Source organism: Malus sylvestris, chromosome 11 (assembly GCF_916048215.2).
Source record: "Malus sylvestris chromosome 11, drMalSylv7.2, whole genome shotgun sequence".
Lineage (NCBI taxonomy): Eukaryota > Viridiplantae > Streptophyta > Magnoliopsida > Rosales > Rosaceae > Malus > Malus sylvestris.
This window is the reverse complement of record NC_062270.1, coordinates 33,983,160-33,996,652: the sequence shown is the minus strand read 5'-3', so window position 1 is coordinate 33,996,652 and position 13,493 is coordinate 33,983,160. Positions and strand designations below refer to the sequence as shown.

Genomic DNA, 13,493 nt, shown 5'->3' with positions numbered 1-13,493 from the left:
TAATACAGGAAAAATTAGTAATAGTTTGGGTTTCCTATTAAGATTTGTAATACCTGAAATTAAAGAAAGATCAACTAAGGAGAGACAAGTTAATCGATTTATCTTTCCTTATTTCGCGTATTCCTAAGTTCGGGTTCTTTAGAGAAAGGTCCTTGAAATTCCTATTTTTCAAACAAAAACCCAATTAATATTAAACATTCAAATAAAACCCAAATTTCAAATAGACTACCATGTAGATAAATATATAACCAATTATTACAACATATTTACAAATTATGCCACAAAACCCTAATTATGTTAATAAATATTATTACTCACCCTAATTATGATTAGCAATTAACCCCATATGAAAATTTTACCTTTTTTGTTTCATAAATATTATTAACATATATATATATATATATATATTAATTTACCCATATTCATAAACAATTATAGGCATATTTTTTGTATAAAAAAAAAGGATCCTTTGTATAATCAGTTATTTTGCATCAAATAATATTGTTTGATAAATAAAAAAAAACAAGAATCAATTAACATTCTTTTATTTTGTAGGTAAATTATTTTACACAGATTATTACATACATTAGCCATTTTGATTTGTTATTATATATGCGTGTCAAAAATATTTTATCTATATTTATATGTAAAGTATAAGTAAATTAATTTTTTATAAGAATTAAATAATAGGTAAATTATATTGTAGGTACAATATGTTTTTTTTTAAAGAAAAATTGAAATTTATAAACAAAAAGTAGTACATATATTATATTTTCAATCAAATTACATTCCTTTATTTTGTAGATAATTTTTTTAAAGCATTGTTACATATACCGGGCACATTTTAGTACTAATATATATATATATATATATATATATATATATATGTGCAAATATATATTAGTTTTAGTAGGAATTAAATATTGTATGTCACATCCCGGCCCGGGGTGGATCACTTCCCGGGCCCGCTCCACCACCGTAGCACGATATTGTCCGCTTTGGGTCCCGACCACGCCCTCACGGTTTTGTTTCTGGGAACTCACGAGCAACTTCCCAGTGGGTCACCCATCATGGTTATGTCACGCCCACGTGACGGCCAGCACACCTGGATCCTCCGGATCAGGGTGTGTCATTGTAGGTACATTACATTTGTACAAAAAAAAAAAGGTAAATTAAAATTCATAAAAAAAAGGTAGTAGATATATATATTTTTTTAATCAACTTACATACCTTTATTTTGTAGGTAAATAATTTTACATGCATTATTACATATATTGGGCACATTTGAGTAATATATATGTGCAATTATACTTTATTATATCAAATGTAGATAAATTAATATTGAATCAAATAACATTTTTTTTATTTTGTAGATAAATTATTTTGCATGTATTATTACATATACTGGGAATATTTTATTACTAACACATATGTCCAAATAATTTACCTATGTTTTTATGTAAATTACTCCATAGTTCTCTTTCAGTTTCCATTTGGTAAGAAAATGACAAGATTAAGTTAAAATTGTTATTTATTTATTTATTTAAAGGAAAGTATAACATTAATGTTTATTTATTTTTTGCCAGAAGCATTAACATACAATTTGTTATGATATATTAATATACAATGAATTTAAACATTAATACATTTTTTTTCATTAATCCCTCCCTTCAAATCTGCATAGAATTAAAATTCTAATTAAGGGTATTTTAGGCATCTGAAAGATGCAAAATGTGTAAAGTCAAACAGAATTAATGAATTTGCTTATGTGGAGCCTAGTCATTGGGTTTTATTCAAGTAAAAAGACTATGTCGGGTTTTATGTAAAGAAACTTGAGTTTCAAGGGCTAAAATCATATTTGCAGAATATTATATGAGTAAAAGTGCTCTTGTTCTATCATTCAAACTGAAAAACCTCACTCTTGCGTAACTATGTGTTAATATTTTTCTTATCACTTTGCCACTTTTCATTACTACACTGAAATTTTTGTAACATTAGAATTATGATACATTATCATTTGAAATCATCCCTATTTTCATATTGGTTATAAGTCATACTATAATAAGGTTTTTTTTAATTGATTTTTTGGTTGCCCCCACTAAAAGAAATTTTTAGCTCCATCCACCTAACTCAGCTTCTTTATCGTCATTGACCCTTGTGATTATGACCCTTATCATGACCACTGCGACACCGAAGAATCATTGAGCAACCGCGGTTATAGGGGTTCGCGGGTTGTGGTGGGATTTTGACGTCACCGTTACAACCAAGATGTGGCCCTCCTGGTCTTTTGCATGGGTCGAGGACTCCGGGGGGAATGTGATTCCTTTCGGCCTTGACTCCAGAGTTTAGCACCACCATGCTAACCAGGAGCAAACAAATGATGAATGACTTCATGTTTGAAATGTCCATGAGTATTTTTCTTAATGCATGTCTAATAGTATGTATTTGTGTTCACCATTGGCACAAGACTGTCAATTTATACGAGTTTTGCCACGGATGAGCTAGAAACTATAGAATTATGACTTCTTGTGTTAATGTGTTAAAATATTACAATTGGAAATTACATTCCTATACTATTGTACAATCACCGAGAGGATTCTAGATTAACTAGGGTAGAATTATGACTCCTAACACGTGGAAAATATTGCAATATATATCTAAACCTTACATTAATTCCTATTTAAGTAGGAATTCTACACTAATTACCATTGAAAATACAGGCTACAATCACATAGAGGATTATGAATTAACTAGGAGTAATCTAACAGACAACTTTACGAATATAAGGAACATGTACGCACAGAGCAAATTCTAGCGTTATTGAGGCAACAAACGAATTAAACTAAAAGTCCTTTAAAAGGTAATTACTTGCTAACCAAGTTTTAATGCCGTAGTTCCTACTGGGGAAAGAACCCTAAAGTATTTCCCATGATTCGTCGGAGAACAACCAAGAACTCAAATTTCTGACCCAGTTAGAAGAAGAAGACAACATGATCGCCAGATTACCGGAGTATATTTGCTGCCATATTCTCACATTCTTGCCAATTACACATCCCATGGGGATAGATTATTCGGAAGATAGCACCTTCTGCTTCCTTCACAAACCTAAAGCTTGATGACCTGTTTCTGCTTCGCCGTGAAAGCTCCAAAACCATGTCCAACTTGCGCCGCCTCATCAATTTTCCATTCATACGAAAACTCTGTATTCTTTTGCTCCAACCCCTAACAGTCTGACTTGCATAAATTCTTGGTTGCGTAGCGCATGCACATCCAATACAGTTGCGGTAGAGATTATGATTTCTTACACAGAAAATGTTAGAGTAAATGTAGAAATATAGAGAATAATTTGAAGGATGATTTTGAGGTACAACTTGAATCGTTTCCTTAAAGTATTATTTGCCCCCACCCAAATGTGTTTGCTAAAGGGTTCTTGGCAAAACACTTCCAAGATACAACAAAGTATAAAATATTCGATTAGCAAAACCAAATTATATTCCCTTAGAAATAACTAGAAAGATATTGTATGAATGTGATGGAGAGAGAAGAGAGAGCAAGGAAATTGTGTAGACAACAAATTTCTGAATGAATTTCTCTTCTGCCAATGTTACTGATATATAAAGAGTATTGCACCCATTAGACACATCATTTGGTTTGAGTATGCCTTTTCACCATGGGATACAACTCATTGCAGCGGTATGTCCAATCGACATATCTGATACAAAACACCAATTACCCAAAGATCATATATGTTGTAAAGCATGCGGTCAGATGCCTAACCAATGGGTATGTCTGTTAGCAACAATGAAAAGTTCCAATGCTTCAAATTGAAGAGATATGATTGTTGGGCAATAACCCAATTCTATTCTCTGCCAATACAAAACACACCCATGTACATAACATATAATATAGATTATATAATATATATATATATATATATATAGGGATAGGATTAAGGGACAAATATTTTTACATTCTTTTTAAGCCTTTAGATCACATGACATCCAAGGGCTCTTATTATTCATTAAATGGCATGGATGCTTATGTGGATTTTAACTAATGTTAAAGAAAAACAAAATGAAAAGCTATAAAATTTGAAAGGAATTAAAAATAAAAATAAATAGGAAGAAAACCTATGAACGTGCAAATAAAATGAAAATCCATAAAATCTGAAAGGAATTAAAAATAAAATTAAATGGGAAGAAACCCTATAAGCGTGCAAACAAGAAAGGAGTAGAACTCCATTGCATCTTCTCTTTGCCGATGGGTCTGCAACCTCTGGCATCTTCCTTTTCAGTCTTGTAACTAGAACAGGCCAAGGTCTTAATACTTAAATAAAAAGGGGAAGGCAATCCTTTACCATCGCAAGAAGCCGCTGAAGAGTCAATCTTTGTTGTTAACCCTCAACAGCAGCCTAGCTGCACCAACTTCCTTTCCCAATATTGCAACGCTAGACTGCAGCTCCTGAAGCTTGGCTTCAGCAGCTTCTAGTTTCATGATAATATCAGCATTACCTGCAGAATCCCGTACTTTGGCCTGGCGTCTGGAAACATCTATAGCCTATCCCGATGCAAGTTAGTATATATATATATAGACAAATCTGGAGGAGTAAAAAAAAACCAAATTACAAATTACGACAAAGCTTCAAGTAATGGAGTTCTACTTCTTTCTTCTTTGCACGCTCATAGGTTTCTTCCCATTTAATTTTATTTTTAATTCTTTTCAGATTTTATGCCTTTTCATTTTATTTTTTCTTTAATGTTAGTTAAAATCCACATAAGCATCCATGTCATTTAATGAATAAATAAGAGCCCTTGGATTTCATGTGATCTAAAGGCTTAAAAAGAAAGTAAAAATATTTGTCAAAATATTTGTCCCTTGATCCTAAATATTTATATATAATATTCAACGGAAAACCCAATTGAATTTCCTCAAATTTTGTATGTCAGCACTTCCTTCCTCGTACTAAACCTAAATGGGAACTTACGGCTGGATTTTCATCCGGATTAAATGTGTTTGAATAAAGGTTTGTAGAGAAGATGGTATTAGTTTTAAGGATAAACTTTTCTACATCTTCCGTGTGCTTGAAGATTTGTTCATAGCGGGTGATTGAACAAGAAAAGGGAAGCGGTTTAAAGGTGAAATCAAATGCACTCAAGAGTTAAAGATTGAATGTTTGGTGCATAATTTTAATGGCGATATCGAGTATAGTTTTGTGGTTGATTGCCCGAACCTTAAGACCTTGAGCTCTGCGATGATTTCTTGGCCAAGTAAAAAAAAGATTGGATTTGAAGGTCCTTGATTATGAAAAGATTTGTATCGGAAACCCTTCAGCATATTAGGGTGAACTTGAGCTTTATTTCGAGGTAAACCACTTAAATCATGCATTTGAGATTTACATTAACGGTATATTATTCATATTCATATGAGTTAATTGGGTTACGAAAAGACTCTCTGGCCAGCTAACTTGGGAATAAACTTTTTAGACCATGAATTTAGACGATTCTGTAGATTCATTATTGCCTGAATAAGAGATCCAAATTAGCAAATTTTAGTCATAATTACGTTATGCTTACTATTTATTTAATTACTACATGCATTGTTTAGTAAGTGGCGAGCCTTGGTGCACTGCGTTTACTAAAATATGGATTCGGAACTTAAATATGGATATTAGAATCACTTCGGTTTTTAACTTTACTGTGTGTGTACCTAATACATATTAAACTAGAAATAGTGTGAGCTTTCCCTATCAAGATTTGAAATCCAATACCTAAAATTAAAGAAAGATCAACTGAGGGACTAGTTCGTCGGTTTCCTTTCCTTATTTCCCGTATTTCTTAAGTCTTTGATTCCTACTTCCCTATTCCTATTAAGTAACATGCCATAATATTAATTTGGATTGAGGAAGTGCTGAATATGAGTATTCAGGAATATGAGAGAGAAAGAATAGGTATGAGCAGTGGCGAAGCCAAGATTTACGGAGGGGAGGGGTGAAATTCCAAAGAGTGCAAGGTTCAATTGAAGTGGTTGCTTTCACATTGGAGAGTGCAAAATTTTGAATCAATATTCATAACAGCAAACCATCTCTTCACCAAAGCGGTTGTAAGCGGTAATATTAAAGCCATGTAAGAAGCTTAAATTAGTTAGGATTAGATTCTAAAAAAACGTTAAGCACTAGTTAGGCAGCGGACTGGAGCCTGCAGCTAGGCGCCTAAGTGAGATTTAGGTAGGAGCCTAGATGGATTTAAATGAATTTCTTTTATTGTAAAATAAGCATTAAACAATATTTACATTAATTTTTAAAAATTAATACAATATTTATAGATAATGTGAGAGTTTAAAATACATATGTTGAGGTATTCAAAAGAGGGAAAATACATACAAGAATGATAATAAAAAATAAAATAAAAAAGAGAAAGAAATTGATTAACAAACCAAAACAAAGGTGCGGTCAGAATAGAAAAAAAGAGGAGGGGGAAATGGGAAAACAAAGTGGGGCAGAAGGGACCGAAGGAGAAGGCTGTGTCAGTACAATTAGTATTAACTTTTAAGAGAGAAAAATGTAAACAAATGTGTCAGTATAATCAGTTTTAACTTTTAAGAGAGAAAAATATAAAAAAAGGGTCAGCATTGCCAAACGACACCGTTTGGTATAGGGAATATCAAACACACCTTCATCTTCTTCGCAAGTTCCGTCGGTCTGCAACTACATTTTTTTTCAGATTTCCTTCTCCAAAATCTAATAAAAAAGAGGAAAAAAACAAATCTATCTTTGCTGCGCAGCAGCAGAAACCAAATCACTGGAGCGGAAATTCTCATTTTCGACTAGAGCAGAGGGGCTGAACTAGCGCTCCTAGACATGTTTTCTGAAGAAGGGAGCGGCGGCCACTACTCCTCGTCCTCACGTAGCTTCGCCACTGGGTATGAGATACGCTCAAATCAATCAAATCTTAATTCTTATTTTATAATGTAATAGATTGTGAATGTAATGTGAAACTCATATACTTTTTAATTCCATATGAATTAATAAACGCATAAAAAGTAGAATTTGGATTAAGGTTTTATCATTAAATGGTCCCTTACGTTTCTACTTTCTAGAAGTCCATATTTTCATCAATGTCATCCTCCACCGTTTTCCTCCTCCACCTTAGCCCAACGACATATATTGGGGTAATTTCGAATATATAATTGCTCAATAAAAAAGATCATGCACAATTGGACTAAGTAATTAGGTTAGCGTAATAAATAATTTATAAAAAAAAATCTAACTGGCAATGTAAAAAATAAAAATACTTTGATCAATATTTTGTTATAGAATACACATAATAGTAATATACCCTAAAAGATTTATCACCCTTACTCTCACTATAGAATAGAAACAAAGTAGGTAATAGTTGCAACATAAATAAATAAATGTTTTCCCACAATCTTCATCCACCCAACTCAGCTTCTTCATCGTCACTAACCCTTGTGATTATGAACCTTATCATGACCACGGCGACACCGAAGAATCATCGAGCAACCGCGGTTATAGGGGTTCGCGGGTTGGGGTGGACTTTTGACGTCACCGTTACAACCAGGATGTGGCCCTCCTGGTCTTTTGCATGGGTTGAGGACTCCGGGGTGGATGCGGTTCCTTTCAGCTTTGACTTCGGAGTTTAGCACCACCATGCTAACGAGGAACAAACAGAGGATGCATGACTTCATGTTTGAAATGCCCATGAGTATTCTTCTTAATGTATCTCTAATAGTTTGTATTTGTGTTCACTATTGGCACAAGACTCTCAATTTATTGGGGTTTTGTCACGGTTGAGCTAGAAACTGTAAATTCTGACTTTTTGTATTAATGTGTGAAAATAACACAATATATATAGTGCTATATTAACTTATTTAGGTAGGAATCCTACACTTAGTAGAATTGAAAACTACATTCATATAATATAGGCTACAATTACAAAGAGGGTTACGGATTATTTAGGAATAATCTAACTGAAACATTGGGCACATATGGCTGGAGTTTCCTAATACAGGCTATATATTGCCTCAAATTTTGTATGTCAGCACTTCGCTTCGCGTATTAAAACTAAATGGGAACATACGGCCGGATTTTTCTACTAGATAAAGGTTTATAGAGAAGATGGTATTAGTTCTGCCGAAAAGCCTTTCCACATCTGCCGTGTGCTTGAAAATTTGTTCATAGATGGTGACTTATTGAACAAGAAAAGGGAAGTGGTTTTAAAGGTGAAATCAAATACACTCAAGAGGTTAAAGATTGAATGTTGATTGCCCGAACCTTGAAAACTTTGAGCTCTGAGATGACTTCCTGGCCAAGTATAAAATCACTTCGGAGTTGGAGGTTCTTGATCACACAAAGATTTGTATCAGAAATACTTCAGCAGATTATGGTGAACTTGAGCTTAATTTCGAGGTAAATCACTCAAATCGTGCATTAGAGCTTCTTCAAGCGCTCTCCAATGTCAAGTCCTTATCATTGTCCGGAGGTACAAAAGGGGTAAGCTTCTATGCTTTTCGTTAACTTTATGTTAATCACATTCATATGAGTTAACTGGGTTACAAAATTACTCACTTAGATAACCCGTGAATAAAAGTGTTTGGCCCATGAATTTAGAAGACCGACTAGATTGATTCTTGTCTGAATATGAGATCCAAGTTATCAAAATGTAGTCATAATTACTGTTCGTCACTATTTGATTTAAATAATACATAGCGTTTAGTCCTAACCATGTTCATTTCTTTTGAATGTTTTACATGTCAAGGCTGTCAGCTATTCCCACGGGACTCTGGACAACGTAGACGAAATTGCACTGCGGATCCGGCCGGTTGAGAAATTTCGGGTTAAAGTCTCCTTTCCTTAAGCATTTGGAGCTCATTTTCTGCACTAATGAGAGCTGGAACATATTGGCGTTACTTCTACATAGCTCTCCTAATCTGCAGTACCTCATCTTAAGAATGACAGGAGATTAGCAAAGATTTCCGTGCCCATAGAGGATTATTGTACACGCCGGAAGGATCGACCCCTAAATGCTTGGTGCTTGGCCTTCAAGAAATCGAGATTTGGGGGTTCGAAGGGTTTAGCCTTGTGATGTTACTTGTTCTGTTTTGCAGGTTTAAACCCTTAAAGTTCGGGTTAGGTTTCATGTTCCCTCCCCCACTTTCCTTGTATCTTTATTGTTTTTGTTTCTAGACGAGATCTTCAAAAGCATGTTTAGTGGAGATCGGGTGTATTTAATTGGGATTTTGAGCCATTTTAATTCTTTTAATGAATCTAAGGGCATTTAATTATGATTTTATGTGATTATCTGAATGTATTCAATCAGGATTTTAGGATAGTTATTAAAATGCTTAAAATCCGGTGAATTAAAGTAGGATTTTAGAGGAGTTTGAGGTTATTTGAGAGATTTTGTAGTGTATTTTAAGCATTCACAAATCTTACCTCTCCCCTGAGATTTCAAGGGAATTGAATCAAAATTTATATAAATCTCTACAAATCAATTAAACTTCATCAAATAGATAAAAATAAATAAATAAACTCCAGCAAAATTCATAGATTTATAAATCCCTTAAAATCTCTTAAGATCCCAATTGAGTGCACCCCAAAGGCGAATTTGAATTATATTATTACTAGTCCATTATAAGGCTTAACCTAATTCTTGTCTTCTTAGTATAGATAATACCCCACTTATTAAAAAAAATGCTCATCTGTCGAGATCGAGAGAGAGAGAGGACATGAATATAAATGAAATGGGGGGGTTATAGATGGAGGAAGAAAGAAGTGACATAGAGGTAGAGAAAAGTCCATAGAGAGGATAAAGGTGGGGGAAGTTCAGAGAGGTAGAGAAAAGTCCAGGGAGAGGATAGGGGGGGGGGGGGAGGGAAGAAAGGGACCACTAGTGTGATTAGTCCAGGGAGAGGATAAGAGGGGGGGCGGAAGAAAGGGACCACTAGTGTGATTAGAGACAAGCCAAAACAGATTCTCTCACTCCTCTTTTCTTTTTGGTTTCATTTGTTTTTCCAAGTTTGAAAATGGAGCATGAGAACGAAATTTTGAGAATATGCTATGTTGGGTCCTTTCCAATCAAAGTTTGTTCAATTATCAAATTAACATTCTCCACCTGGCATCTCTAATTTTTTTTATTAAAAAATAGGGTGAATTAATAAAACAGTGAAGTGGGTTTATTATCACTCTTTTTACGGGCTTTTCTTTATTTATAACTATCAAATTGAAGGGTGTGTAAGACGGAAAAAAATGTACGTATTTATTATTTTTTAATTTGAATACTATAAAATGAAAAAAGAAAAACACTGAATTGAGTTCTTTCCGATGAGAAATTTTTAGTTGTGACGGAAATACAAGTGATACATCACGTATTTTAATAGGAGTGGTGGAAAATTTTATTTTTTTAAGTTATTAACTTTTTAGCACACATATCTCACCATTTGTATAGTGACACATGATGTACACCCTGTGTATGGGTCGCACTGAAAAATCTCTTATTTCCGAGAAGGTTGCCCCGCATTTTCTATAAATGGCACAAGGTCAAGTTAGCTTTCACTACACAAAGACTAAAGACTTCAAAACTGATTAGCTCTTTCCAAGTTTCTGGCAAATACGAAAGAGAGATGATGAGTTCAGTAGAACAAACAACCAAAAAAGGGCATGCAGTTTTTGTCCCATACCCAGCACAAGGCCATGTTAACCCCATGATGCAGTTAGCCAAGTTTCTTCACTCAAGGGGCTTCCACATAACCTTTGTCAACACCGAGTTCAACCACAACCGTTTAATCCGGTCAAAAGGTCCCGACTCCGTTAAGGGTCTACCAGACTTTGTGTTCGAGACCATACCAGACGGGTTGCCTCCTTCGGATAAGGATGGTACCCAAGATATTCCAGCTTTATGTGACTCCATTAAGAAAACTTGTTTTGGTCCATTTAAAGAGCTGGTGGCTAAGATTATATCCTCATCTCAAGTGCCACAAGTTACTTGCATAGTTGCAGATGGTGTCATGACCTTTGGGTGCAAAGCTGCTAGAGAATTAGGCATTCCGGAGGTTGTGTTATGGACTGCATCTGCTTGTGGCTTCATGGGGTACTTGCAATATAACGAACTCGTCAAACGTGGCATGATTCCGTTCAAAGGTACTTCTTTAATTTCTGGATGTTTTTTTTTTTTTTTTTTACGCTTTGGTCACATATATAATTAATCAGTTTCTTTATTATGTATATGAACATTTTTGTATGCATAAATTATCATGACACACATGAATTAAATCATGCACATCCCTTCCAAGTATATATTCCCTCCTTTACATAAATTATCATGACATATTTGACCCTTTAGTCTTTCCATTGTTCCCCTCTTGCCCTCTCACAGCACTCCAGCATGTCCAAATGATAAGATAACCCAGTTTTTACTTTTTAGTCTTTCCTGTGTCATTGGATCTAGTCCAACATCACATCAAAGTATATCAAGGGGTTTAATTTTGTTCCACTACAAGCGTTTGTAATTAAAGATGTGAAAGAGAGAGAAATTTGCATTTTGATCTTTTGGATTTGTTATATGGAATTAGACTTTTCTATTAAATTTTTTTTTTTATCAACTGCAAAATAAAGTAGATATTTGAGATCTTGAAATGTACTCTTATAACCATGGACATAATTAAATATCATCACACATGCTTCACCTTTCATGGATTTCAGATGAGAATTTCATGCATGATGGCACACTCGATACACCAATTGATTGGATCCCAGGCATGAAAAATGTTCGACTCAAGGACATCCCGAGTTTCATTAGAGTTACTGATCTCAGCGACATAATGTTTAATTACTTGGGATCCGAAGCACGAAGTTGTTTGAACTCTTCTGCAATCCTCTTCAACACATTTGATGAATTTGAACATGAAGTGTTAGAGGTAATATCGATAATGTTTCCCAACATTTACACCATTGGCCCCTTTAATTTGCTAGGCAGGCATTTCCCTGAAAGCAAGTCACTTAACTCAAGCTTATGGAAAGAAGACGCAAAATGTTCGGAATGGCTTGATAAAAAGAAACCCAATTCAGTTGTGTACGTAAATTATGGCAGCATAACGATGATGACAGACCAACATTTGATTGAGTTTGCATGGGGGCTGGCAAATAGCAAGCACCCATTTTTATGGATAGTTAGGGCTGACGTGGTAAAGGGTAACTCACCAATTTTACCTGATGAATTTTTTGAGGAGATTAAGGATAGGGGTTATATTGCAGGTTGGTGTGCACAGGACCAAGTGTTAGCTCATCCATCTGTTGGGGTTTTCCTAACACACAGTGGTTGGAATTCTACCATTGAAAGTATATCTCACGGTGTGCCTGTAATTTGCTGGCCTTTCTTCGCGGAGCAACAAACAAATTGTCGGTACTCATGCACAACATGGGAGATTGGAATGGAGGTGAGCCCCGATGTGAAGCGCAATGAAATAGAAGCACTTGTTAAGGAAATGATGGAAGGTGAAGGAGGGATAAAGACGAGGGAAAAGGCAAAGGAATGGAAGAAAAAAGCTGTTGAAGCTACTGATGTTGGAGGATCATCGTACAATAATTTTGAGAGATTGTTTAAGGAGGTACTCCAACTTTGGTGAATGAATTGCTACAGACTGAGGAACACGATTGGTCCCTTTTAATTCCATATGAATTAGTAAACGCATAAAAAGTAGAATTTGTAATAAGGTTTTATCATTAAATGGTCCCTTACGTTTCTACTTTCTAGAAGTCCATATTTTCATCCTTAATTGATCAATGTCATCCTCCACCGTTTTCCTCCTCCACCTTAGCCCAACGACATATATTGGGGTAATTTCGAATATATAATTGCTCAATAAAAAAGATCATGCACAATTGGACTAAGTAATTAGGTTAGCGTAATAAATAATTTATAAAAAAAAAATCTAACTGGCAATGTAAAAAATAAAAATACTTTGATCAATATTTTGTTATAGAATACACATAATAGTAATATACCCTAAAAGATTTATCACCCTTACTCTCACTATAGAATAGAAACAAAGTAGGTAATAGTTGCAACATAAATAATTAAATGTATTCCCACAATCTTCATCCACCCAACTCAGCTTCTTCATCGTCACTAACCCTTGTGATTATGAACCTTATCATGACCACGGCGACACCGAAGAATCATCGAGCAACCGCGGTTATAGGGGTTCGCGGGTTGGGGTGGACTTTTGACGTCACCGTTACAACCAGGATGTGGCCCTCCTGGTCTTTTGCATGGGTTGAGGACTCCGGGGTGGATGCGGTTCCTTTCAGCTTTGACTTGGGAGTTTAGCACCACCATGCTAACGAGGAGCAAACAGAGGATGCATGACTTCATGTTTGAAATGCCCATGAGTATTCTTCTTAATGTATTTCTAATAGTTTGTATTTGTGTTCACTATTGGCACAAGACTGTCAATTTATAGGGGTTTTGTCACGGTTG

The 13,493-nt window shown here is 34.8% G+C and overlaps 2 protein-coding genes across 4 annotated transcripts in view; both read left to right on the top strand.

Annotated features, from left to right (window-relative positions):
* The window catches only part of LOC126589464 (linamarin synthase 2-like), an 82,305-nt gene that overhangs the window by 45,121 nt on the left and 23,691 nt on the right, over positions 1-13,493 (top strand). The gene's annotated exons all lie outside the window — the stretch shown is intronic.
* LOC126589468 (linamarin synthase 2-like) lies at positions 10,566-12,759 on the top strand. 3 transcript variants are annotated; one of them, XM_050254768.1, is made up of 3 exons: positions 10,579-11,155; positions 11,717-11,931; positions 12,269-12,447. In XM_050254768.1, the coding sequence occupies exons 1-3, from the start codon at positions 10,639-10,641 to the stop codon at positions 12,293-12,295; spliced, it is 759 nt and encodes a 252-aa protein (XP_050110725.1). In that variant the 5' UTR covers positions 10,579-10,638; the 3' UTR covers positions 12,296-12,447. The 3 variants fall into 3 exon arrangements, with proteins under 3 accessions (XP_050110722.1, XP_050110725.1, XP_050110723.1); XM_050254765.1 differs by having other exon boundaries at positions 10,566-11,155; positions 11,717-12,759; XM_050254766.1 differs by lacking the exon at positions 11,717-11,931 and having other exon boundaries at positions 12,269-12,759.

What these genes read in the sequence shown, in the direction of transcription:
- LOC126589468 (XM_050254765.1), top strand. Translation starts at nt 10,639, where the DNA reads ATGATGAGTTCAGTAGAACAAACAACCAAAAAAGGGCATGCAGTTTTT. An exon ending in TGGCATGATTCCGTTCAAAG is followed by an intron (nt 11,156 to 11,716) that starts GTACTTCTTTAA and finishes CATGGATTTCAG; the next exon opens with ATGAGAATTTCATGCATGAT.